This window comes from Gopherus evgoodei, unplaced genomic scaffold, assembly GCF_007399415.2.
Source record: "Gopherus evgoodei ecotype Sinaloan lineage unplaced genomic scaffold, rGopEvg1_v1.p scaffold_40_arrow_ctg1, whole genome shotgun sequence".
Classification (NCBI taxonomy): domain Eukaryota; kingdom Metazoa; phylum Chordata; order Testudines; family Testudinidae; genus Gopherus; species Gopherus evgoodei.
Window position 1 is genome coordinate 3,076,932 of NW_022060061.1, and position 27,413 is coordinate 3,104,344.

The 27,413-nt window shown below is 58.4% G+C and overlaps 1 protein-coding gene across 1 annotated transcript; it reads right to left on the reverse strand.

The window, feature by feature from the left end:
* Window positions 1–768: 768 nt before the first annotated feature.
* Window positions 769–19,446, reverse strand: CNN1 (calponin 1). Its single transcript, XM_030545867.1, has 7 exons — window positions 19,302–19,446; window positions 5,365–5,486; window positions 4,759–4,825; window positions 3,988–4,125; window positions 3,279–3,389; window positions 2,504–2,650; window positions 769–2,282 (listed from the first exon to the last, which is right to left on the reverse strand). The coding sequence occupies exons 1-7, from the start codon at window positions 19,362–19,364 to the stop codon at window positions 2,037–2,039; spliced, it is 894 nt and encodes a 297-aa protein (XP_030401727.1). The 5' UTR covers window positions 19,365–19,446; the 3' UTR covers window positions 769–2,036.
* Between the last annotated feature and the right edge of the window lie 7,967 nt (window positions 19,447–27,413).

The following is a 27,413-nucleotide window of genomic DNA, read 5'->3' on the forward strand; positions in this document are numbered from 1 at the left end:
GCCATAACAGGGCTTGAGCACCTGAACTCATCTTACCATTGATGCCTGCTGGAAAATGAGCATTTACAGAAGGCTTGAAAGCACTTAAACACTCACTGATCCTCTTTAGCTTGATCAGACATTGCCAACTAGCCTGTGTCGACCCAGGCATCCTGGGAGGAGGGAAACCCGCCTAGCTGTCGGTATTAGCTATGCAGCCTGTTCTGTTAAAGGGACGCCGTGGGGCTGACCCTCTGTCTGCAGTCATTGGACCCGATCTGTGCACTTGTAAAGCCAAGAGTGCTAGAAATCGGCATCGGGGAGGGGAGACAAAGGTGGTGTTTCTTTGGTTTGCCTGTGCTTCTGACAGCACTTCCTGTATAGAAGAAGGATGGCCCCGGGGTTGGGGTGCCGACGAGAGATGTGGGGTCCTGCCCCACCACAACCTTCCGTTGAGGCTTTGGGCAAGTCAGGTAGTTTAACAGGCCTCAGTTCCTCCATCTGTAAAATGGGGGATATTTGTGCTGACGTTTACTGTTAGGTGCTGTAATAATATGCTAAGCTGGGCCAGACAGGTCCGTAAGACGGGTCCCTTCCCACAAGAGAGGCACGTGGAAACAGTGGTTGCACCACGGACTACAGCAGAGGAGAGGGCTTGGATGTGACTGGCTTTGTGCAATTGACTAGATCTCATTTTGCCTTTCCTTTTTACACGCAGGATTCACCTGCGAAGACAAATGTCCAGGAAGCTCTTAAAGAAGATTAGAAATAGGTTTAGAAAATATAGGGTTGTTTTTTTCCTTGTTTTATTGTGCCACAGTGAGAGATTAAAAAGTGCTCATCAGCAGAAAATTACAAACTGCCGTAATATCAGTTTATAAGTCACTTGATCTGGAGTTGGTTTTTTAAAGTGTTTAGTTTGCCAGCATGCAGAGTAAGGGAAATCTTCCCAGGCTTTTAAAGGCAGCCCGTCCTGTAGGAAATGTAGTGGCTTATCTCAGTAGTTCTCACTCGTATTTTCCCCATACATTAGATTCTCACCAAACTACTCCTAACAACATGACAACAGCAGAGGCGGCTGAGTGGGTTACCCTTCCAGGAGCTCAGCGGGGTTCGTGTGCGGGGAGAGGGTTTCTCACTTAGACTTGCAACTGGAAAACCTGCCGACATAAAAACTGGTTAGTCGGGGGTGCTGGCCTGGTGGTAGATGGAAAGTGTGTGTCAGGGGGTGTATATAGAGGAGCCTCTTATGTACACACCCGGAGACTCTTATTTACAGACGAGGCATCTGTCCCTTTTCAAAGCCCAGAAATGTTAGGAGAACCTTTGACAGGGACCGGGGAGTGCGTGTGTTTAAACTCGAACATGCTCCGTCTCCTCCTGTACTGCTAGTCCCAACCCTCCCCTGTGTCTGCTCTGCTCAGGCCACTACTGCTGGGGTGTTACACAGCTGGGATCGCGGGGAATGCCTGGACAGTCGAGCAGGAAGTACTCTACCTAGATGCGCTTAGCCATCAAGCAGTGAATGCAGTCGCAGGCCGGTTCATTTCACCAACTTGTCTGTTCCCCTTGCTTTAGCGAAGGGGATGGGGGGGCGGGGGGCGGCGGCATTTCTAGAGCACTTGGGTGAGGGTGGGGAGATGGGGGTGAGTGTCTCAGAGCCGAGACGCTGGTGCTAATGGTGAAAACTCACTAATGTTTCTGGCTTTTCACGCCTACATCTGTCCTTCCCCCCACCCCAGCTACTCCTGATTGAACTGAGGCTTGTTCTAGGTCTGTGCATTGTCAAGTGCTGGATTATACATCTGAAAGCAACTTAAATAAAGGCGGGGGGGGGGAATCTGACAGGGCTGGATTTTGTTTCTGGGGGTGGGGGAGCTGTATTGGGGCGCCCTCTCTAAGCAGGTTAGTGTCAGGGGGAGCAGTCGGGATTTCCTCTTATTCCTCTTTTTAAAGTAATCACTTGCTTTTTTTTTTTTTAAAAAAGTTTCTTCTAGCGCCCTGGCTGCGTGTGTCTCTGATCAGTCCAGGCCTCGGCCTCACCCCGGCCCGGCCCCTCATTCGGAGTTGTAGAAGTTGTGTTGGCTGTGGTTGTACTCGTCCTCGCCGACCGTGGCGTAGTTGGGCTGGAGGCAGTACTTGGGGTCGTAGACTTGGCGTGGCAGCCCGTATACAGTCATGCCCTGCTGTGAGGCGCCCTTGTTGCTGCCCATCTGCAGGGAGACGTTGAGGCTGTCGCAGTGCTCCATGCCCAGCGTGGGCTCGAAGATCTGCCGCTTGGTCCCTGGGGCCGTCATGCCCGCCTGCAGGGAGAGGAGGGGGGTTAGTTGGACAGGACGGGAGACGCTGAGCAGATGCGAAGGCTCAAGAATACCCGGAAGAGGGACCTGGAGGCTTTCCTCTCTAGACGCTAGTCCCCCCCGCCCCCCACCGAATGGCAGCAGGCTGGGCCCGGGGTGGGCGGGGGGAGCCCCACATCCCTTTCCCGCTCCCACGCCTGCTCTCCCTGGCTCGCATCTCCTACCTGGCTGGCTCCCTTGTTCGTGCCCATCTGCAGACTGATGGTGGCCTGATCCAGGGGCTGGTCTGTGCCCAGCTTGGGGTCATAGAGGTGCCGGCGGGTGCCGTACGCCGTCATGCCCTGCTGGCTGGCGAACTTGTTGGTGCCCATCTGGAAGGAGAAGTGGAGTGGAACCGAGTGCGTGGATTCACGCTGGCTGCCTGCGAGACCCGATCTCTGCCCTCAGCCGGCCTCTGCTCTTGGCACGAGGCTTTGCCACAGAGGTTGGCACCATGATGCCCAGAGAGCTGTCGCCCGGGCGGAGTGGGAGTCCCCAACCATGCCTAGGAGGTGGGAGAAGGGATTGCCAGCTCCCACCCTTGGCTGAGGTTTGGGAACAGCTGTTGCCCCAGGTATCTCCTGCCTAGCTGTAGTGAAACTCTGCCTCCAGCTCACCAGGTTTCTGCGTTCAGCTCGGGTGTTGCACAAAACGGGGCTGTCGCACGTTAGAGAAGCCCTGGGCAAGGGGGCAGAAAAGGACCCGATGGCTTTCCCGCTCCCCTGCCTGGCTGGGCTCTGCAGCCGCTCGCGGGGGCAGAGTGACACCAGGGGCTGAGCCACAGAGCAACCTCAGCTGCATCAGCTGGGCTTCCTCGGGGCTGTTAAAAGCTACGCGCCCTGGGGCACGTCTGTGTCTCCTCTGGGCCCTGCAAGGGATGGTGCTAGGACCTGATCTCTGGCCTCCTGTCTCTGAGCTCCTGGGGCTGCCAAGGGGCCGTGGGGCAGGGGGGTCACAGACCTGCAGCCCGATAATGTTCCGTCCTTCCTTCAGCTTCTCCGGCTGGAAGCGGCGCTGATGCTTCTCGGCGTATTTCACACCCATGTTCACTTTGTTGCCTTTTGTCTTGGCCTGCAGGGGGGAGGTGGGAGCAAACAGGGCTCACATGGGGATGGCTGGAGGGGTAAATCTCCCTGCCCTCCACACCCCCTGCTGCAGATACCCACGGCCCAGCCTGGAGTGGGGGGACCAGGCCCCGTCTCCAGCTCCCGTGTTGCCAGCAAAGCCAAGGCTGGTGCTGTGAGCCACGGTGGGTGAGTAAGAGGAGGACCCCCTCCCCAGGGGGGTGGAGGGGAGATGACTTCAAGCATGAATCTGTGCGTTCGGGGGGGTGTACGGCTATGTCAGTCCCACCCATCGCTGCAGCCCAGCTAGTCCTGGCCGGCTCTGGCCCCTCGTGCTGAGGGCGATCAGCAAACCAGGGGTTGATTCCTGAGTGGGTCTGGCATGGAGTGGCTGAGGCTGGTTCTGATCAGCATGTCTGCCCTGCCCCCGAAGCAGGGGGCTGGAAGGACGCCCGTCGCCTGCAGCGCCCGCGCCCTGCGTCTCGGCCAAGGGGCGCCACCTCCCCCCGAAGGTCTTTCCGGTGCCTTCGCCGTGCCAGGAACCCCCTGCCGGGTGGGGCTGTGCTAGGGGCCTGGATGAGCTGCGCTGCCGCTGCCAGACTCACCTGGCTCGCCAGGGCGATCAGGGTGGACTGCACCTGCGTGTAGTTCGTGCTCTCAAAGAGGTCGTTGGCTTCGAAAATGTCGTGTGGCTTCACGCCGTACTTGGTGATGGCCTTGATGAAGTTACTGATGTTCTCGAGCTGCGGCGGGACAGCAGGTGGTTACAGAGCAGCCAGTGTGTCCCGGCTGCTCCACCCCGCCCGAGCCCAGCACCAGACGACACCCCTCTCCCCCACAACCGTTCTCGGGATTCCTACGGTGTCACAGCAGGACTGAAAGGCTCCAACCCACCAGAGCGTCCCAGCTGAGCCTCCACTCCCCCTCCCTGCCCCACGGAGATGCCCAGCTCTCCATGCAGGACCCCAAGTATTGTCTTCCCAGAGTACAGAGAGGGGCCCCTGCTCCCTTGTCATCTGCCGTGACGCTCTGGGCTTTCTCCTCCCATCACGGGGGCTTTTGCTTAACGCCTCCCTGTGCTGGCGAGGGCTCCGTTGTGCACGGGGTGAGAGCTGGGTCTTGCCTTGCCCTCCCATTACTCCAGCTGAGGAAGGCTGCAGTGCCTTTCTCTCCCCACAAAGATTTCCCTGTTGGGCAACCCCACCCTTTCCTGGGGTTTCTCCCAGCACCCTTAGGGAGCCTGGGCCCCCAACACAGCCGGGGAAGAGTCTCCCGAGGGCTGGACTGGCTTCAAGGATACTGTCTAGTGTGACCCTGGCGGGGTCCTAAGCCAGGCCCCACGGCCGGGGCAGCGCGAGCCCAGAGGGAGCCTTCACCTGGTGCCAGTTCTGAGTGGACTCGTTCACCTTCTTCACGGAGCCCGGCTGCAGTTTGTTGATGAGTCTGCAAGGAGAAGGCCCGAGAACTGGTTTAGTGTGGTGGGGCGATGGGAGGCAGCTGGCTCTGGGGTGGGACGCAGGAGCTGGTAAGCGGGGCCCGCATGCCAATCTACGAGCAGCAGGGGGGACGCCCACATCCCGCTGAAATGAGGTGGGGGGGTGGGCCGGAGAATTGAAGGGCCCCGGGTAGAATGTGACTGCGGGGGTTGGGCTAACGCCCCACGTCAGGCAGGAAATACTATGGGATCTGCAGGGATCGTGCTTCAGCCCCTCCCGTAGCACAGCGCCCCCTAGTGCTGCAGCCGGCAGTGACTCCAGCGGGGGAGCCCTGCCTGCGGCAGACGGGTTCCCTGGGCCCTCTCTTGGCCGAGGTCTTGGCCAGCCTGCACTGAGGGGGACCCGGCTGGGAGGGGAGATGTTGGGGTGTGACTGGAATTGGGCCACGCTCCCACCCCAAGTCTTGCAGAACGATGCCAGGGGATCCCAACCCCCCATTGCTGGGGAGCTGCTCCCCCCCCAGCAGGGCAGGCCCCCCCTTCTCACTTGCACAGGATGACGCCGTCCTTCAGCCCCTCCATGAAGTTGTCTCCGAGGCGCTCCCCCGTCATGTCCTCGATCCACAGCCGCAGCTCCTGCTCCCGCTGGGGGTCGTACTTCTGGGCTAGCTGTAACGGAGCCAGAGGATATTGGGCATGGCTGAGCTGCCGTGTGCCAGGCCGCTGGGTGAGGGGCGAGCGGCAGAACTGGGCAAGCAACGCCCCGGGTCACACCTTGTTTGAGGCAATGCCCTGTTGGCGTCATACCCCGCCCTGGCATTCTGCTGGGCCCATTAGCAAGCGTCCCCCATTGCTGATCTCAGCCCTCTGCACAGCACAGGCCAATATCCCCATCGCCTGTCCAGGGCGGAGCCTGAGAACAGCCAGAGGCTGATTTGGGTACAAATACTCCTAGATATCAGGGTAGGCTTCAAGGCCAGAAGGGGCCCGCTGGCCCTTCTGGGGGGTGTGGGCCAGAGAACTTCCCCTGTGATCCCTGCATCCCTTGGGGATGAGCTTGAGTTTCTCTGGCTCCGAGTGCTGGAGAGTCCAGCCCTGTCCCTCCGCGTAGCTGCACTGATGGTTAATCGCCACGGTCGGGCAAAATCTGCCCCTTCAGCTTCCAGCTGTTGGATTGGGTTCTGCCCTGGTCTTCCCTGTGTGGGGACTGCTAGGGAATTCTGAACCTGCGTAGCCAGCCCCATCACCGGGGCGTCTGGGCGCCTCGCAGGCTTTAATATATATATTCCCCCAAACCTCCCAGGAGGCAGGGCAGCGCTGTTATTCCTGTTGTGCATCTGGGGAAACTGAGGCATGGAGCAGCCTGTTGTGCATCTGGGGAAACCGAGGCACAGAGCAGCTACATGACTTGCCTATTCTTCTCACAGGGCATCTAGCAGAACTGGCTGCAGGCTAGAGCTGCAACCACTGGACTGTCCTGTCTCTGGGCCCTTGGGCTGCCACAAACCTCTTCCAGTATTTCTTTAAACCCACTGTTACTGCTTGTTTGCTAGCGCGGGACCATCTCAGATCTGCACACTGTGTAATCAGGATCAGTTTGTGGACCTTTCACCAGTGTGTGGTCCCCCACTTCCCATCCCAGTGGCTCGGGACTGATATCTCCATGGCCAGCTCTGCAACTGGTTCCCGGGAAAGAACCGCCAGCACGTTGGGGAGTTAGATGGGTGATGACAATGATCAGGGGCCTGGAGGAAAAAAAAAAATCTCCCGCTTGAAGAGAGGCTGCAGATATTGGAGGCGAATAAGAGACGACACAATCAAAGTACACAAGATAACGCCGGGGCTAGAGCTGGGGGAGCGGGCGTTTCTGATCTCTCTGTCTCACAGCACGAGAACAAGGGGACAGGCCCATGAAGGAAGCCAGTTAGAAACACACGAAAACGTGTCCCGCTGGACTGCGGAACTCCATGCCGCAGGAGGGAACGAACTTCGCAAGACTCAAAGAGGGACTGGACGTTTCTGGGGATAACCAAACTCGCCACAGTTCGAATAGCGAGTAGCTTTGGACGGGATATAAAACCTCAGGCGTCAGCCAATCTCTCGCTCTTGGGGGCAGATTACCCCATACAGGAACTCCTCACCTGGCGCTGTTGTTCTGTTCCTGAAAAATGCGACTTTAAATGAAATGATGTGAAGCGAATCCCATTTCCCCATAAGAATGAATGTAAAGGGGGGGTTAGGTTCCAGGGAACTGGGTTTTTGCCATACACAGTACTATAGCTGGGCGGTGTCCCTGCCTTACCCTGCCCCCCCCCAGGCACAGCCCACTGGCCCTGCAGGCGAGGAGGCTGAAGGTGCTGTAGGCTCGGAGAAGCACGTTGCGCAGCAGTGGCAGGTTCCCCCCAGAGGCGGGGGGCTCAACCCTCAGCCCACCCACTCTCCCCTTCCCCCAAGCCCCCACCCTTAACCTGCCTCTACTCCCCCTCTCCTCTACTCCGCACGCCGTATCCTTGCTCTTCCCCCTCCTTCTCCTGCCTCCTGAACGCCCCAAGCCAGCTGATTGCTGTGGGGGGCGGAGGGGAAAGGCACTGATCCATGGGGTCTGCTGGCAGGCGGGAGCGGCGGGGGGGCGTAGGGGAGCTGATAAGGGGGCTTCCAACTGAGATGTTATAGTGGAGCATTGCACAACTTTAAATGGAGCATGTCCTGTAATTAAGCGGGGACGTAAGATCGAATCAATGTTAAGTGACGTTAAGTGAGGAGTTACTGTATCTGTCTACATGCAAGTCTTGCATCTTCCTTGGTGCTGGCCATGGAGACAGGCTCCTAGGGCCCTGGTCCGGTCCAGTCTGGTGATCCACGTTGTTCCCGGGACAGTTCATGATTTTTAGCTGCTTTTAACAGCATCTGGAAATGAGCAGTCTGCCCCGGCTAACACCAATTTGCTGTTGAGCAGCCCCCAGTTTGGGAGCACATCTCCTGGAATATGCACCCCCAAAAGACAGGAAGCACCAGCAGAACAAATGAATTTTCCCGTGGATGGATTTTCTCCTGCAGTGGAGCTGTACCCCCCGCCCAAACTGGGGAGGCAGGTCTGCCCTGAGGCAGGTTGGTTTTGTGGTTACTGAACTGGCCACAGCCTCCTGTGCAACCTGGGGCAAGTCACTGCGTCCCTCTGGGCTCAATTCTCCAGCTGTGAAATGCAGAGGACGATCTTCAGCTCTTTGGGGCAGGGACTCTCGCTCTCTGGGTCTGTGCAGCACCTGACGCGTGGTGCCCTGATCGCGGGGGCGACTGCCATACAAATACTAGCACCAGCTGGGCTTTGTTCTACACCCGCCTGGCGCATCGCTGCATCTGGAAGGGGCAGAAAGCGCCCCAGACTGAGTGGCCTGGGTCTAGGTAACCCCCGTACCCTCCTCTCTGGTAAAACAGAGCCAATCTGCTGCAGCTGCTGCACTGGCCCCGGCCCTGCCAGGGGAAAAAGATCTCCAGAGTCAAACCTCTTTATCTGGAAATGTGCTTCTGCACCAGGTCCCTGTGCTCCTTCTAAGGGCCGGCTGAACCCCCAAAGCAGCCATCCGTGCCCCATTATGGCCTCAGAAATGCTTAGCTCCTGTTCTCCTGGGAAGCCCAGGCTTGAATGACAAGAGGCAGCTCTGACATGTTTATGATCCATCTCTGCCAAACTCCCTGCCCTGGGGCGAGTCCCACGCTGGCTGCCAGGAAAGGAGCTAGAGGGATTAATTCATTGGGGGTGGGCTGCAGCTCGCAAAGGGAAGCAGAGTTCCCGACTAGCAAGCTGTGGCCCCTGCCTCCCCGCCGCCTCAGTATTGGCTCATAACAATGAAACTCCCCCGTGAGTTCTGGAGCACCCTGAGTCCAGACCTGCACTTCCCTGACTGCTGAAATGCGGCCACCTCTGGGGTGGAAAGTGCAGCTGTTCCGCCGCCGATGGAAAGAGCTTCTCCTTCCTCGTGTTAGTCCATTGACTCTGGAGTGCCACCAGGAATCGGTTTGGCCCCATAGCCAGAAAATAACGAGGCAGACAGTACTGCTCACTACTGGCATTTTGCGCAGGGCACCGGAGTTCAAGGCACCAGGTCTGGCACTTCTGGCAGCCTGAGTACAAGGAGGTCAGGCTGCCGGTTTCATGGCTTTCGGGTGCTGCCGGCTTTGTGGTCGCTACGCTCCCCTGGCTGGGGTCTGCGGGGGCCACTCAGAGGGTGCGCAGAACTCCTGCCTTGCCCGTCCGCCATTAGGAAGACTTTCATGAGGGCTCCCCAGTCCCTGGCTGAGTCCGGTCCAGAGCCAGTGCCCACCTCGTGTGTAGTGAAACTAACATACTGGAACCAAATTAGTGCCGGTGGTAACAGTGTCTCTTTGGGGGGTTTCTGAGACCTGGGCAACTCATGTCACCAAATGGCGATCAGGCCCGGCTGCACCAGGCTGGGATCGGAACCAGAGCCTGAGAGCTGATTGGGAGGCCAGTGGCGGGAGGGCCTGGAGCTGCTTTTCCAGCAGCCTCTGAGAAGGGATGTTAGCAGAGGTCCAGTTGGAGGCCCCGTAAGTCAGAACCTGACCCAGTCAGGACTCCTGGGTTCCAACACCAGCTCTGGGCGATGCAGGGGTCTGGTGGAGCAGGGAGTGGGCCTGGAGTCAGGAGGGGAGTGGGGTCTGGTGGAGCAGGGAGTGGGCCTGGAGTCAGGAGGGGAGTGGGGTCCAGTGGTTAGAGCTAGAGGAGTTGGGAGCCAGGACTCTAGGAGAGGAGTGGGGTCCAGTGGTTAGAGCAAGAGGAGCCAGGAGCCAGGACTCCTGGGTTCTATCCCCATCTCCGGGAGAGGAGTGGGGTCCAGTGGTTGTGTTGGCTGGGGAGGGGAGGGGATTAGGAGTCATGACACCTGTTGAATCATTTCACGTCTTGTGTGTTTTGCTTCCCAGACGTCACTCAGATTTTCTGTGCCACTCGTGGCCCATGGCTCACCAGGGCGGCTGCTGCTTCTCCATCCGCTCCCACTGCCGGCGACACCTTGGGGGTTGGGTGCAAACCTCAGCCTGTGCCTTGCCCCTTAGGCAGCGCTGCCCACGGTGGCAGAAATCCCCTCCTGACCCCTGCACCTTAGCTCTGAAGACCGGGATGTGATTTCCCCCATCTGCCTGCACAGTGGATTGGGCGCAGCCTCGTCTGGCCCCTTGGCTGGAGTCCACCTGCGGGAGCTAACAGGGCAGGGACGTGTCCAAGAAGTTGTTCCTTGTATTCGGTTGAAATATACCTGCTCTGCTCTAGTTAAAAAGCCCGATCCCTCCACCCACCTTTAGCCCCTCCTCCAGGGACCCCCTTTTTCCAGGTTGGATCCTCCCTGTTTAAAGTCGGCCCAGTGGAGCATCTCCTGTCCTGGAGGCAGGAGGGGGCATGTGTCTCTAATGTGCTCTGAGAGGCGAAGATGCCCTGGCAGGCCCATGTGTTACGGTAGGACTGCCCTTATTCCGCTGATGTACGGGAGCCATAAGGTGGGGTACTGGCCCCAAAGGTCCCAGCCACGCAGCATGTCCGTTTTGATTTCCTCGGTCCTTCTGTGTCCCGCAAGCTCCCTCCTAGCAGACAGCTTCCAACCTCCCCGCCATTCCCTGCGTGGGACCTGGGTCCTGGTCATACCGACCTGCCCCTGGCCAGCAGAGAAGCACACTGCCCATTGCATGAATGGGGAAACTGAGGCACAAAGGGAGGCAGGAATGCTGGGATAACCCTACTCTGTATGGTGTGGAGCCAGTGGGTGTCCAGCTGGGGCACTGGCAGCTCCCAGGCCCTGCCCACCGTGGCGTGAGCCCAGCAGAAGAAGGTTCAAGCCCCGAGGTCGACCAGTCCCGTGCATCTAACGGACGAGCCAGCCTGTGCAGGGGCAGCTGGGAAAGACCACGGCCCAGGAGTCGGCACCTGCCAGAGCCCAGGCTGGCCCGTCCAGGATGCTGGGTTGTATCCCAGAGGTGCTGTGACCGTATTCCTCCCCCCTACCCCATTGGCCGCGTGCTGCTGCAGCCGGGGAGGCGAGTGAGCGCTCACATTCCTGGGGCCTGGCCTATCTCCTCGCTCCAGCCAGCCCGTGCCAGGGCTGTCTGCCAACCCAAACAGACAACAGCCCCTGCAGGAAGAATTCACCAAACTTGGGAGAAAAATGGGGCCAAGCCTGGCTCAGATCCTCATGGATTTATCCCTGGCCGAGGTGGGGATATTTCAGTGGGAGAGAAGGCAGAACCCTGGCGGCGGCCCATGGCGCTAGCTGGGAAGTTGGGGCAGCGCCGAGGTGATCCTCAGCTCCATTAACGAGGAATTTGCTCGTTTCATCTCTCTGGGTGTGTGAAGCGCAAGATCAGATGGGACCCAGGCTGCCATTAAGCATATGGTTATTATCAGAAGGCCGATTCCAGGGGTGTGGCTGGCTCAGGAATGGAGCACGGGGCCTTTGAGCTCTAGGGGGTGCCAGCTCCCATCCGGCCCCCGGGCAGGCCATTGACTGGCTCAGGGAGGCAGGGACTGGACCATGCAGCTTTGTTACTGAGCTGGTTCTGATCCAGCGGGGGGGGGGGGGGGAGTGACGGTGTCGTTTGCAGTCAGGAGCTGATCAGGGGACCCTGTGACATGTGTTTGGTGGGTCTCAGCCCGCTTCCTAGGGACAGTGGGTGTTAAATTTTGCCTCCATTGGGCTCTGAGGTCAGACTCTGAAAGGGCCTTGAGGCTAAAACTGCCCTCTTCCCCTCTGTGCTGGCCCTAAGCACTGCAGCCCCAGAGCGTGGAGCCCACACCAGCACCGCTGGATTGATCCCACGGCACCCACCATGCTGCCCCTGTGCCTCCCAAACAATGTTCTGCATCCTCACCCTCGCAGACTTCCTTGAAATCCCCTGTCCAAGCTGGCCAGTAACCCTACCAAAGCAAACCGTCCAGCAACCCTCCCATAACAAACCAACTTGCACCCCCTGACCTGGCCAGCAACGCTAACATAACAAACCGACCTGCACCCCGCACCTGGCCAGCAACCCTACCATTACAAATGGACCTGTACCCCCCGACCTGGCCAGCAACCCTAACATAACAAACCGACCTGCACCCCGCACCTGGCCAGTAACCCTACCAAAGCAAACCGTCCAGCAACCCTCCCATAACAAACCAACTTGCACCCCCTGACCTGGCTGGCAACCCTAACATAAACCAACGTGCACCCCCCAACCTGGCCAGCAACGCTACCATAACAAACCGACCTGCAACCCCCTACCTGGCTGGCAATCCCACCATAACAAACCATCCAGCAATCCTACCGTAACAAACCGACCTGCACCCCCCGACCTGGCCGGCAACCCTAACATAACAAACCGACCTGCACCCCACACCTGGCCAGCAACCCTACCATAACAAACCATCCAACAACCCTACCATTACAAATGGACCTGTACCCCCCGACCTGGCCAGCAACCCTAACATAACAAAACGACCTGCACCCCGCACCTGGCCAGCAACCCTACCATAACAAACCATCCAGCAACCCTACCATTACAAATGGACCTGTACCTCCCGACCTGGCCAGCAACCCTAACATAACAAACCGACCTTCACCCCCCTGACCTGGCCCCATAACAAACCAATCTGCACCTCCTGACCTGGCCGGCAACCCTACCATAACAAACCAACCTGCACCCCCAACCTGGCCAGCAACCCTACCATAAATCAACCTGCACCCCCCAACCTGGCCAGCAACCCTAGCATAACAAATGATCCAGCAACCCTAAGATAACAAACCGACCTGCACCCCCTGACCTGGCCAGCAACTCTACCATAACAAACCATCCAGCAACCCTACCATAACAAACTGACCTGCAACCACCAACCTGGCCGGCAACCCTACCATAAAAAACCAACCTGCACCCCCTGACCTGATCAGCCAAACTGACCTGCAACCCCCGACCTGGGCGGCAACCCTAACATAAACCAACCTGCACGCCCCAACCTGGCCGGCAACCCTACCATAACAAACCAACCTGCACCTCCCCACCTGGCCGGCAACCCTACCATAACAAACCAATCTGCACCTCCCAACCTGGCCGGCAACCCTACCATTACAAATGGACCTGTACTCGCCGACCTGGCCGGCAACCCTACCATAACAAACCATCCAGCAACCTTACTATAACAAACCGACCTGCACCCCCAAGCTGGCCAGCAACCCTACCATAACAAACGATCCAGCAACCCTAACATAACAAACTGACCTGCACCCCCTGACCTGGCCAGCAACCCTGCCATAACAAACCAACTTGCACCCCCTGACCTGCCAGCAACCCTACCATAACAAACCTACCTGCACCCCCTGACCTGGTCGGCCAAACTGACCTGCACTCCCCGACTTGGCCGGCAACCCTAACATAAACCAACCTGCACGCCCCAACCTGGCCAGCAACCCTATTATAACGAACCATCCAGCAACCCTACCATAACAAATTGACCTGCACCCTCCAACTTGGCCAGCAACCCTACTATAACAAACCGACCTGCACCTGCCAACCTGGCCAGCAACCCTACCATAACAAACCATGCAGCATCCCTACCATAACAAATCGACCTGCACTCCCCGACCTGGCCGGCAACCCTACCATAACAAATCGACCTTCACCCCCCGACTTGGCCAGATACCCTACTATAACAAACCATCCTGCGTCCGCCAACCTGGCCAGCAACCCTAACATAAACCAACCTGCATCCTCCGACCTGACTGGCAACCCTACCGTAGTGAACCATCCAGCAACCCTACCATAACAAACCCACCTGTACCCACCCACCCCCCGACCTGACTGGCAACCGTACCATAACAGACCGACCTGCAACCGCCAACCTGACCAGCAACCCTACCATAAACCGACCTGCAGCCCCCGACCTGGCCAGCAACCCTACCATAACAAACCAACCTGCACCCACCGACCTGGCCAGCAACCCTACCATAACAAACCATCCAGCAACCCTACCATAATAAATCGATCTGTACCCCTGACCTGGCCGGCAACCCTAACATTACAAACCGGCTTGCACCCCCGACCTGACCATCAACTCTAACATAAACCAGCCTACACCCCCCAACCTGGCCGGCAACCCTACCATAACAAACCATCCAGCAACCCCACCATAACAAACTGACCTGCACCCCCCAACCTGGCCGGCAACCCTACCATAACAAACCAACCTGCACCTCCCGACCTGGCCAGCAACCCTACCATAACAAACTGACCTGCACCTCCCGACCTGGCCAGCAACCCTACCATAACAAACTGACCTGCACCCCCTGACCTGGCCAGCAACCCCCTACCATAACAAAGCATCCAGCAACCCTACCATAACAAGCCAATCAGCACAAAGCCCCTGCCCACAAGCGGGCCGGGAGCCCTGCAGTAACAAACCTCCAGGGGCACAGTTAATTAATTTGGGGGGTGGGGGGGAGCCAGTCTTCATGCTCTCTTGCGCCCCTTGCATGTGTCACCCATTGGTTGCTGCAGCAGTTGGGGGCTTGGGTGACACTTCAGGGAGGAGGGATTGTCAGTGGGGCTAGTGTTTAGAATGGGAGGGGGGGCTGGGAGGCAGCTAGGTTCCCCCCCCCACTGTGGGAGGGGAGCAGGGGTGAGTGGGAGCCAGGACTCCTGGGTTCTTGCCCAAGCCCTGGGAGGGGAGCAGGGTCTAGTGGTTAGAGTGGAGGTGGGGAGCCAGGACTCCTGGGTTCCGTTCCCAGATCCAGGGAACTAGTGAGGGGTGTATGTGTTAGGATTCTGGGTTTTACGTCCAGCACAGACTCTCTGTAGCTTGGGGAAGAAATTACTTTGGTGCCCCATGAGTCAGTTTCCCTCTGTATCAAATGGGGCTAATTTGGCTTTCCCAGCCCCACACCTCTGGACCCTGCCAGCTCCTAGGCGGGAGTGGGGGGGAGTTCAGGCCTCAATCTCTTCGCTGGGATGGCAGGAAGGAGCCCGGTTAGTGCCAGCTCCAGCAGTGGTTTCTGGGACGGACCCCGCTCTCCCACTGGCAGCCTGGCTGAGATCCAGCAAAGCTCCTTTCCCCCGAGCAGGCGTCCCATCGCTGGGAACAGCTACTGCCCCTTGTCAGCCCGGCAGGGATGCCAGCTGCTGTAGGAAGTCCCCACATGCCCAGCCCAGTGGATCATGCCAGGCCCCTGCTCTTCCGCCTCCTCCCTGGGGCCCCTGCAGGGCAGGTAGCTGGGACCTGGTGTAACTCGAATGATCCCAGCTGCAGCCTCCCCTCCCTGAGCTGGGGATATGGCTCCCAGCCTCCCTGCTCTAACTCCTAGACCCCGCTTCCCTCACAGAGCTGGGCATAGAACCCAGGAGTCCTGGCTCCCAGCCCCCCTGCTCTAACTCCTAGGCCCTGCTCCCCTCCTTGGATGGAAGGAGTAGGCCCCTTTCACCTTCCCACGGGCGGCTGATACCTGATCTGCCATTTCCTCTGGCCACCCATGCGCAGCCTGCTTGGGAATTGGTACTGTTCCAAACCAGGGTCTCCTGTCCCCCCACACCATGGGAGGGAAACTGAGTCCCTGCCAGAGCTCAGTTCCAGCCCTGTGGCCCCACAGTCACTCTGCTGAGCTAGCTGACACCCCCACTGCCCTCCTCCCTAGGGAGCACCAACAAGCAGGTTCCATGGTCTGGCCAGAGGGTGGGGAGAACAGAGGGAGCAGCCAGAGAAGGGCCTGGAGCATCAGCCCTCTCCCTCCCCCTGGGTGTCCTGAGGTGCCCCCACCCAGGGGAGCCCCTGAGAGGGACAAGGGCTGGGGTCACTCTGGGTCCACCGCTGGTGCTGGCAGGGCCTGGCCCGGAGCGCCCCCCCCCCGCTCCCCCAGGCCAGCTGGTTGATTTTGTCTCCATTGCAGGGCAGACGCAATCTGGGGGGCAGGGGGGATAATGGGGGATCCCAGGCCAATGTCCTGGGAGGGGCCTCGGCTGCCCAGGACCGATCCCCCTCGTCCCAGCGTCTGGCTCTGACAGCTGGCACGAGCAAGCAGCTGGGGGGGAAGGGGGTGTCTCCATCTCTCCGGCCTGGGGTGGCTCCCCCACCTGGGATCTCTCAGCGCTGACAGCCAGGGTCCTGGGCCCCAGCGGCTTTATAAAGCAAACCATGCCTTATATAGAGCCGCCCGCTCCCGGGTCCGGCTCTGCAGAATCCCCAAAGCCAACCATATATGGCCAGCCCGCCGCCGGGCCGCTGGGCACCGAGCAGGCTGGCCAGAAAGGTAGCTGAAGAATTCAAAGCAGGGTGACTCCCCCTCCCCGGCTATGTGGGGGCCACAGATCAGCAGTAGCGGTTAGCGGTGGGACGGGAGGAGGTGTGCGTCTTTAACCCTCGCTGGGCCCCAGCCGTGAGCACCCAAAGGATCCCGGCACTTGGAGCTGGTTTTCCTCCCAGGGGATGCGTCTGGGGGCACGAGGGATGCAGAGCGCTGGGGCTGGGGTGCGGGGAGCCCTGCTTCGTCTCAGCGGTGGAGGCGCCAAGTGGCAGGAAAGCAGGAGGTGAACCCCGAAACCCTGAACACCGGGTCTGGGGAGCCCCTCGGGAGTAGGGCCAGGCCTGAGAGCAGGGAGCCCGGGCCCCCCAGCATTGGTACAGAATCTTGCCCCTTTCTCAGGGGAGGCCCCTCTGGTGTGGGAGGGGTGCAGATCAGTGTTAGTTTCGGGGGTGCCGAGGCCGACCTCCCCTGCTATTCAGAGATGCGGGGGGGGGGGGTCCTTTCACTCAGTGGCTGTGCCGAATGGAAGAGTCCCCCTTTGTTACCTCTGCTGGGGTTTGCCACGGGGATCTGGGGCCTGACTTCCCTCCCCGTGGTTCCTGGCTGCTCCCCACCCCAGAGGTGGCTGCAGTTTAGCAGGGCTGTGTGTGTGGGAGGACCTCAAAGTGCACTGGGCTCCTTCGGGGTGAAGAGCTCTCTGGAAGTATATAATACTGGGGAGCAGTGACAGTGTGGGGGTGATATCCCAGGTCCCCTCACCTGGCTCTCCAGGGACATCGAAGCAAAGAGAGAGGCGCCCCCACCACTTCCTCTTGGCTCCAGTAGGAAGCAACACATGATCTAAGCTAGTTAGGCCTTGTGTACTGCGCCCCTCATCCTGGTATCTGGCCAGCCCTCTGCACACACCCCCCCCGGTGCTTTCATGCCCTGATCTGGGGATTAGGATCACGCCCAGCACTTCAGCATCAAAGCCATTACCCACATTTTACAGATAGGGAAACTGAGGCACAGAGAGGCAAAGGCCATAGAGGGGAGTCAGTGTGAGATCTGGGACTAGAACCCAGGAGTCCTGACTGCCAGCCCCCAGCTCTAACCGCTAGACCCCACTCCCTGAGCCATAGCAGCACTTTGCTGTATCAGTGTCGTGTCTCCTACCAGCTACGTCCTGGCTGAGTCCTGATTGGGGTGGTGGCGGTGGGGTGGGGGGTACATGTTCCTGAGTGAGGGGCTGGGGGGGGGAAGAGATGTTCCTGAGCGAGGGGCCGGGGCGGCGATATTCCCAGCTGAGACCTGAAAAGCACCGGGGAGCCGGCGAGGGGCCCAGGGAGATTTGTTTCCTGCCAGCTGGAGCTGCAAAGGAGAAGGCTCCCGCGCCAGCAGCGGGGAGAGCACCGGGAGGAGGCCGTGAGGTCAGAGAGCAAACCACGGCGAGCTTTACAAGTGGGGAGGGCAGGTGGGGCCACATCTTGAGCGGGGGGAGGGGAGATGCGGTCACACTTTCTTGGGCATGTGGGGAGGAAGGTAGCAACGTCCAGCACGTGCTGGAGCCGGAGGGGGAAGTGGGTAGGAGAGTGGAGGGTGGGATCTAGGGAGCTGGGGGCTGCCATTCCTTGGCCAGGGGGGATTGGGCTCTTGGGGGGGCTGGAGGAGGGGTGGCCATAACTCAAGCCGGAGGGGCCGTGGGGCTGGAGGGATTTAGATACCATCTGTATCCCAAGGGATGGGGGCAGAGATGGCTCTCCTCTCTAGATGTCATAGGCCGGGGTGCGGGGGGAGGATGCTTTAATCACCTTCCCTGGCTCTCACCTAGCACTTTCCACTGTGTTTGCCAAGGAACTCAAGAGCATTGTCCCCATTGTATAGGTGGGGAAACTGAGGCACAGGAGGGCAAAATGACTTGCCCAAGATCACCCAGCAGGCCAGTGGCAGAGGCAAGAATAGGACCCAGGCCACTGCTGTGTGCTGGCCAGCATGGGCCTGTCTGGTCAGTGGGGGTGGGGTGTCTCAGATCTCAGCCCTGTGCTGTTCAGCCTGGGCTAATGCCCCCACACCCCACAGGGAAAGTTGGAGAGAAAAAGGGCTGATCTGCACCCTGGGTGGGCGCTGAGCCTGGGGATGGATAGTTGGGGGTGGGGGGAATCCCTGGCTGTCCCCTCCCCCATGGTAAATGCCCAGTGCTTTGGCAGGGGTGTGTTGGGAGCACATGGGGCTCTGGTGCCCCCCTCCCCCCTGGACATCAGTCTCCAAAGGGGGTGTGGAAGCCTGAGCAGCTTCGCGAGGGTGGGGGGGAATCCAGCTTGGAATAAGGGAGGTCCCCCCCAAGTCTGCTTTGGGCGCCTGTCAGAGGGGGGAGCGGGGAGTGGGGGGGAGGATCGTCTCCAGGTCTGGCTAGCCCTGGCAGTGGCACTGGAACCCTGATCTCTGCCAGACACACACCCCTCCCCAGTTCAGTCCTTTGCTGGGCTTCCACACCTGTCCTGCTACCCTGTCATCAGTCATGTTTATTAGGTGTATTACGGTAGCACCCAGGAGCCCACTGTGCAAGGGGCTGTACAAACACACCCTCCTGGGTCCTTCTGGGCCATTTCCCTGCCTCCCCTCTGCCCTGCTGTTTTAGAGACTCTTTTATGATAGGACATCCTCTCCCAGCCCATGGGGGGCACACCCAACACCTCCCCCCTTCCCTGCCCGTCTGCAACCCTTCAGGCCCCGGTCCCTGGGCTAAGCCCCTGTTTTGCCCAGCTGAGGGGGGGGGCTTGGTGAGGGGTGCTCCTTCAATCCTGTTCCCCCAGCAGCCCACTGGGTCTTGGTTCCTTTGCTCCCTGCTCTAAGCTAGAGGGGCAGAGAGAAGCTGGCTGGGGTTCTACGAGTCATGAGGTCAGACCCATGGGCCCATCCAGCACGGTGCCTCCCCATCCCTGCCACCCTGGGTCATACTAACGGACCCACCCACCACCAGTCCTTCCCAAGGTGTTCCACCATCCCCAAACCCCTTGCTGTGCGACCCTCTCCCACGGAGACCCAGCTCCTTCCTGACCCCCAGCCGGTGGCCAGCATCTGCCCTGAAGCCTGAGGATGGCTCGTCCTTGGGAGCCGCCGGGCCCATCCTCCAAGGCAGTATGGACCCACAAAGCGTGGTCCCACATCCCGAGCTGCCACTGGCCCCGATCCTGCGCCACCCTGGCGTTCTGGGGGGCGATCCCCCCCTTACCTTGTTCTTGACCTCCGCCGACAGCCCGTAGGCCGGTCCCCGGTTGAAGTGTGCGGTGGACATCCTGCCTGCCTCGCCTCCGGCCTCGCTGGAGCTGGGAGCCCTGCTCGGTGGCCTCTGCGCCTCTGCCTCTTTCCCTGCAACTTTTTAAAAGTCTTTGCTCTCCGACTCTTCCCCCTCCGCATGTCCGAGGGGGAGCCCTTCCCATTGGCCGGCCAGCCGGGCCAATGGCTGCCCGCTGGGGACCCTGATGTCAGCCTCTTGGTATTAAGAAGGGATGGAGTCATTTTTTCCACCTTGGGGGCAAGTGGGGCGGACGCGGCAAATATTCAGAGAACGCTGCGATGTATCACAGACGGACGGATTGCCAGGGCGCTGCAGCGTCTGCTGCTCTCCCCACCCGTGTTACGCTCTCTCCATCTCTCCGCCGCTTCCACACGCTTCCCTCCCCGGCGCCCTCGGCCTTCCTTGCCTCCTTGGGTGGTATCGATCTCTGGCACGGCATTTTCTCAGGCCCAACACCTCGGCCCTCCTATTTCACTGCACTCTGCGCCCCCTCCTTTCCCCAGTTTGCAACCCAAAAGGAAAGTGTAGGGGGAAAGCTTTCCCGGACCCCCACGTTTTCAAAATGGAGCCGCTGGGGGTATGGTCCTTCCCTGCCAGTTGCAGAGCCACCCAGAGGTTTCAGGAGCCCTGGGGCAAAGCAATTTCTGGGGCCCCTTCCATAAAAAAAAGTTGCAATACTATAGAATAATATATTCTCGTAGGGGCCCCTGCTGGGGCCAGGGCCTGGGGCAAATTGCCCCACTTGGCCCCCCTCCCCCCCGGGCGGCCCTGGCCAGTTCCTCTGGCCTTCTCGTCGGCTCTTGGTTTTGGATTCACACGTCGCCTTGGCAGACGTTCCTCTGGATTTAAGATTTTTTCCCCTATCAGGAATTTTTATAAACGATCAGAGTACAATTGAAACCCCCCCATCCGCTCCTTTGAAACAGCTGTGGAGTAGATCAAACTCCAGATCCTCCCAGAGGCCACATGTGCAGATACCTCTCTGAGCAGAGACGGGCATTGAAAATCCAGGCAGCCCCCGGTGGGATGAAGTTGGTTGCTAATTGTTAGTATTTATTAACTATTAATGCCTGCCTGGCACCTCAGCGGCTGTAGTTAGCAGATGAACAGGTAGATGGGCATGAAGGACGGATGGATTCAATTTCCTGCTCAGACACAGACTTCCTGTAGGATCTTGGGCAAGTCATGCAGCCGCTCTGTGCCTCAGTTTCCCCATCCGTGCTGGGAATAATTGTCCTGCCTCACAGGAGCACTGTGAGAAGAAATACGTTAAGGATTGTGAGGTGCCCAGATACTACATAAGATCCTTTGGAAATGCCAGCCTAACGTAGAGCCCTGGCCTTTGATAAAATCAGATAGCGTTACTCCTGATTTATGCCAGCATCGCTGAGATCAGAATCAGTCCCTCTCACTCCCAGCTCCATCAGGGTTACCAGCCCAAACACGCCCTCAGAAATATCAGGTGGTGTCTCAAAAAACAACCTGACAGCTGCTGACAGCTGCGTCTGGCTGGGGCCAAGTTCAAATTTGCTGATAAGATGGTGGGGGATGACCGTGCTCGCGCGCACACACACACACACGCGCATGCGTATTGTCTGTACAGATCCGTGTGCACACACGTGCTGTCTGTACAGATTCGTGGACACACACACACTCACATGTATTGTCTGTACAGATCTATGCATGCTCTCACTCTCTCTCTCTCTGTCACACAGAGACACGTGCTGTCAGCACAGATCCATGTGGAGACACACACTCACATGTATTGTCTGTACAGACCTATGCATGCTCACACACACACACACATGTGCTGTCTATACAGATCCGTGCACACACATGTGCTGTCAGTACAGAGCCGTGCACACACACACACTCACATGTATTGTCTGTACAGACCTATGCATGCTCACACACACACACACATGTGCTGTCTATACAGATCCGTGCACACACATGTGCTGTCAGTACAGAGCCGTGCACACACACACACTCACATGTATTGTCTGTACAGACCTATGCATGCTCTCTCTCTCTCTCTCTCTCTCTCTCTCTCTCTCTCTCTCTCTCTCACACACACACACACACACACACACACACACACACACACACACACACACACACACACACTCACATGTATTGTCTGTACAGATCTATGCATGCTCTCTCTCTCTCTCTCTCTCTCTCTCTCACACACACACACACACACACTCACATGTATTGTCTGTACAGATCTATGCATGCTCTCTCTCTCTCTCACACACACACACACAGCCACGTGCTGTCAGTACAGAGCCGTGTGGACACACACACTCACATATATTGTCTGTACAGACCTATGCATGCTCACACATGCACACACATGTGCTGTCAGTACAGATCCGTGCGCACACACACACTCACATGTATTATCTGTACAGATCTATGCATGCTCTCTCTCTCTCTCTCTCTCTCTCTCTCTCTCACACACACACACACACACAGCCACGTGCTGTCAGTACAGAGCCGTGCGCACACACACACTCACATGTATTGTCTGTACAGACCTGTGCATGCTCACACACATGCACACACTCACATGTATTGTCTGTACAGACCTGTGCATGCTCACACACACGCACACACACACATGTATTGTCTGTACAGACCTATGAATGCTCTCTCACACACACACACACAAATGCTGTCCATACGGATCCACGTGCATGTGTGCACCCCACCCCCCGTTAATAGAGGTATACATAAATACACTGGGAATAGAAGACCCGAACATTTCAGCCCCACAGTTTTGGTCTGGGGCTATAGGCCCCTTTGGGACCTAAGCCAAACACTAACTGCCTGAAGTTAGGAAAAATCTCCCGTCTCTGACAGGCTAGTCTGGTTTTCTCTCGTGGCTCCGGCACTGGGCACCTGGGCTCTGTCCCCGGGTCTGGGAGGGGAGCAGGGTCTAGTGGTTAAAGCAGATGAGGCGCTGACTTGCTTGCTAAGTGAACAATACGTGTTTCAATGCAGCTCAGTGTAAATGTAAACATCTAGGAAAAAAGACTGTGGGTCGTACTTACAGGCTGGGGGGCTCTGTCCTGGGGTCAGTGACTCTGAGGAAGGTTTAGGGGTCGTGGCGGAGAATCACACAAGCTCCCAGCATGACGCTGAGGCCAAATGAGCCAATGTGATCCTGGGAGGCACAAACGAGGGAATCTGGAGGAGGGGTGGAGAGGTGATTTCCCCTCTGGACTGGGCACTGGTGCGCCCACCGCGGGGATCCTGCGGCTGGTTCTAGTGCCCACCGTCCAAGACGGATGGTGATAAATTGGAGAGGGGGCAGAGAAGAGCTGCGAGAATGATTAGAAAACCTGCCCGATAGTGAGAGACTCAAGGAGCTCCATCTATGTAGCCTAACACAGGGACGGCGAAGGGGTGACTTGATCTGACTGTAAGAACCAGTATGGGGAACAAATGTCTGCTCAGGGCTGCTCGGTCTAGTAGAGGAAGGTGGAACACACAATCCAGCAGCTGGGAGTTGAAGCTAAACAAATTCAGCCTGGAAACAAGGCCTTGGTTTTAACAGGAAGGGGAAGTGACCGTTGAAACGACTTACCCGGGGCCGGGCTGGATTCTCCATCCAGCACTGGCTATTTTTAAACCAAGGTCCAATGTGTTTCTACACAACGTACTGTGGGGCAGGTCTCTGGCGTGTATTAGCCAGGAGGTCAGGCCATGTGATCACCGGGGTCCCTTCTGGCTTTGGACCTATGAGTCAGGACTCCTGGGTTCTGTTTGCAGCGGGGGGTCTAGTGAATGGAGTGGTTGGGGGAGCTGGTAGCCAGGACTCCTGGGTTCTGTTTGCAGCTCAGAGAGAGGAGCAGGGTCTAGTGAGTGGGGTGGTTGGGGGAGCTGGCAGCCAGGACTCCTGGGTTCTGTTTGCAGCGGGGTCTAGTGAATGGGGTGGTTGGGGGAGCAGGCAGCCAGGACTCCTGGGTTCTGTTTGCAGCTCAGAGAGAGGAGCGGGGTCTAGTGAGTGGGGTGGTTGGGGGAGCTGGTAGCCAGGACTCCTGGGTTCTGTTTGCAGCTCAGAGGGAGGAGCGGGGTCTAGTGAGTGGGGTGGTTGGGGGAGCTGGCAGCCAGGACTCCTGGGTTCTGTTTGCAGAGGGGTCTAGTGAGTGGGGTGGTTGGGGGAGCTGGCAGTCAGGACTCCTGGGTTCTGTTTGCAGCGGGGTCTAGTGAGTGGGGTGGTTGGGGGAGCTGGCAGCCAGGACTCCTGGGTTCTGTTTGCAGAGGGGTCTAGTGAATGGGGTGGTTGGGGGAGCTGGCAGTCAGGACTCCTGGGTTCTGTTTGCAGCTCAGAGAGAGGACCAGGGTCTAGTGAGTGGGGTGGTTGGGGGAGCTGGTAGCCAGGACTCCTGGGTTCTGTTTGCAGCGGGGTCTAGTGAATGGGGTGGTTGGGGGAGCAGGCAGCCAGGACTCCTGGGTTCCGTTTGCAGCTCAGAGAGAGGAGCGGGGTCTAGTGAGTGGGGTGGTTGGGGGAGCTGGTAGCCAGGACTCCTGGGTTCTGTTTGCAGCTCAGAGGGAGGAGCGGGGTCTAGTGAGTGGGGTGGTTGGGGGAGCTGGCAGCCAGGACTCCTGGGTTCTGTTTGCAGCGGGGTCTAGTGAATGGGGTGGTTGGGGGAGCAGGCAGCCAGGACTCCTGGGTTCTGTCTGCAGCGGGGTCTAGTGAATGGGGTGGTTGGGGGAGCTGGCAGCCAGGACTCCTGGGTTCTGTTTGCAGAGGGGTCTAGTGAGTGGGGTGGTTGGGGGAGCTGGCAGTCAGGACTCCTGGGTTCTGTTTGCAGCGGGGTCTAGTGAGTGGGGTGGTTGGGGGAGCTGGCAGTCAGGACTCCTGGGTTCTGTTTGCAGAGGGGTCTAGTGAGTGGGGTGGTTGGGGGAGCTGGCAGTCAGGACTCCTGGGTTCTGTTTGCAGCGGGGTCTAGTGAGTGGGGTGGTTGGGGGAGCTGGCAGCCAGGACTCCTGGGTTCTGTTTGCAGAGGGGTCTAGTGAATGGGGTGGTTGGGGGAGCTGGCAGCCAGGACTCCTGGGTTCTGTTTGCAGCGGGGTCTAGTGAATGGGGTGGTTGGGGGAGCTGGCAGTCAGGACTCCTGGGTTCTGTTTGCAGCTCAGAGAGAGGACCAGGGTCTAGTGAGTGGGGTGGTTGGGGGAGCTGGCAGTCAGGACTCCTGGGTTCTGTTTGCAGCGGGGTCTAGTGAGTGGGGTGGTTGGGGGAGCTGGCAGCCAGGACTCCTGGGTTCTGTTTGCAGAGGGGTCTAGTGAATGGGGTGGTTGGGGGAGCTGGCAGTCAGGACTCCTGGGTTCTGTTTGCAGCTCAGAGAGAGGACCAGGGTCTAGTGAGTGGGGTGGTTGGGGGAGCTGGCAGCCAGGACTCCTGGGTTCTGTTTGCAGCGGGGTCTAGTGAGTGGGGTGGTTGGGGGAGCTGGCAGCCAGGACTCCTGGGTTCTGTTTGCAGCTCAGAGAGAGGAGCGGGGTCTAGTGAGTGGGGTGGTTGGGGGAGCTGGCAGCCAGGACTCCTGGGTTCTGTTTGCAGCTCAGAGGGAGGAGCGGGGTCTAGTGAGTGAGGTGGTTGGGGGAGCTGGTAGCCAGGACTCCTGGGTTCTGTTTGCAGCTCAGAGAGAGGAGCGGGGTCTAGTGAGTGGGGTGGTTGGGGGAGCTGGTAGCCAGGACTCCTGGGTTCTGTTTGCAGCTCAGAGAGAGGACCAGGGTCTAGTGAGTGGGGTGGTTGGGGGAGCTGGCAGCCAGGACTCCTGGGTTCTGTTTGCAGCGGGGTCTAGTGAGTGGGGTGGTTGGGGGAGCTGGCAGCCAGGACTCCTGGGTTCTGTTTGCAGCTCAGAGAGAGGAGCGGGGTCTAGTGAGTGGGGTGGTTGGGGGAGCTGGCAGCCAGGACTCCTGGGTTCTGTTTGCAGCTCAGAGGGAGGAGCGGGGTCTAGTGAGTGAGGTGGTTGGGGGAGCTGGTAGCCAGGACTCCTGGGTTCTGTTTGCAGCTCAGAGAGAGGAGCGGGGTCTAGTGAGTGGGGTGGTTGGGGGAGCTGGCAGTCAGGACTCCTGGGTTCTGTTCCCAGGTCTGTGAAGGAAGTGGTGTCTGGTGGTTAGAGCAGAAACTGTCTTCCTTGCTGTCGGTGCAGCCCCTGGCACAAAGGAGCCAGGGGTTGGCGTGTCTAAGTGGCACCTCCTGGAGACAGGAGACCAGACTAGATGGGACATTGATCTGATCTGGTTTGACAGTGGCCTTCTTCAGTGTCTCTGCCCCCGGCCTGGGGCTGAACGGGAAATCTCTCCCACGGGTGGGCACGGGGAAGAGGTTGGTAGTGATTTTTACACTGGGCATGTTTAAAAGCCATGAAATGCCTGGAGCACGAGGGTGGGGCTGGTAAATGGAGAGAAAGAAACGCAAAAAAAAAACCTATGAAATCCCCAGCGCTTCTCTGGCGCCGTCCAGCCACGGATCCCAGAGCACTCTGCAAAGAGCCTAAGGACACAGCACCCGATGGGGCCTCAGAACTCACCCCCCGCGGCTGTCCCTGGCAGCCCCAGCAAGATCCCCGTCATCAACTGATCAGGCTCCATCAGAACGCTAGTTAGGGGGTTTGCCCCCCACTCCTACTGGGAGGCTGTTCCAGACCCGTGGTCCTCTGAGGGGTAGAAACCGTCTTCCCTCCCAGCCTCAGTTTACTCGTTGGGTGGCAGTGTGGCCTAGTGGATAGCTCACGAGCTGGGGGCTCAGAGGATCTGGGTTCTATTCCTGGTTGTGCGACTGGGTTTCCCCATCTGTAACATGGAGAATGGTGATGACACCACCCTGCTTTGAGGTCCATGGATGAAAAGAGCCGGGGTCATTACTGCTGCCAGCCAGCGGCAGTTTCCTGCACCTGGGACTCTGTGTATGTTTCCCCTTTAGATGCAAACATAAGAACAGCCAGACTGGCTCAGACCAAAGGTCCATCTAGCCCAGTATCCTGTCTGCCCACAGTAGCCAGTGCCAGGTGCCCCAGAGGGAATGAACAGAACAGGGACTCATCAAGAGATCCATCCCATCACCTGCAAACAGAGGCTAGGGACACCATGGGCAAGCACGTTCCATTTTTCAGACGGTTGCTAAGCACAGCGCCAAACGCGATGTCTCTGAAGAACGTAACCATGGAAAGCAAAGTGCTCCTCAAACGCTAAAGTCACCTAAATGATCCTGACAAACAAATCACCTTATCTCTGCCCTTTCTTGCTGCATTAGGCCACATTTTCCAAGCTGGAGGCCTAGAGGTGAGGCTCCTAAATCTGCATTTGGGCACCTAAATAAAATGTCTATTGAGGAGCCTAAATCTGCAGTGAAGAGCCCCTGGGTCTGGCCATTTTGGCCTCAGTCTTTCTTTGGGAGAAGCGAAAAGGTTATCTAGGTAGCATTGCATACAGAGAGCCAGCCAGTGCGGTCAAATGGATAGAGCAGAAAGGGGAGCTGGGAGTCAGGACTCCTGGGTTCTGTTCCCAGCTCTGGGAGGGGAGTGGGATCTGGTGGTTAGAGCAGGGGGCTGGGCGCCAGGACCCCTGGGTTCTACCCCTGCCTCTGGGAGGAGAGCGTGGTCTAATGGTTAGAGCAGGGAGGGATCTGGGCATCAAGACTCCTGGGTGTAATCCCAGCTGTGTCATTGTCTCACTGTGTAACCATGGGCAAGTCCCTTCCCAGCCCCGGGCCTCAGTTTCCCCATTGCTAGAATGGTCCCAAAGTTGCTACATGTCATTGAGCCTTCCTGGTGCGGCGCTCAGCATGCTGGTTCCAGCACTAACCAGTCCCGCCTTTGCAGGAGGGAGGTCGCTTTCCGCTTTGGGTGAGCCTGAGAGCCCGGTGTGGGGGCTGATGGGGCGTGTTTAGCTCGGGGGCTGCTGGGAGGATGCGGATCCACAGTCCAGTCCTGGGCCTCCATGCTTTGCTCGCTCACGCCCATCAGACCCCAGGATGAGGCTTCTAGCATCTGGCGAGAAAAGGCGCATGGCGCAGTGCGGGGGCCCGGG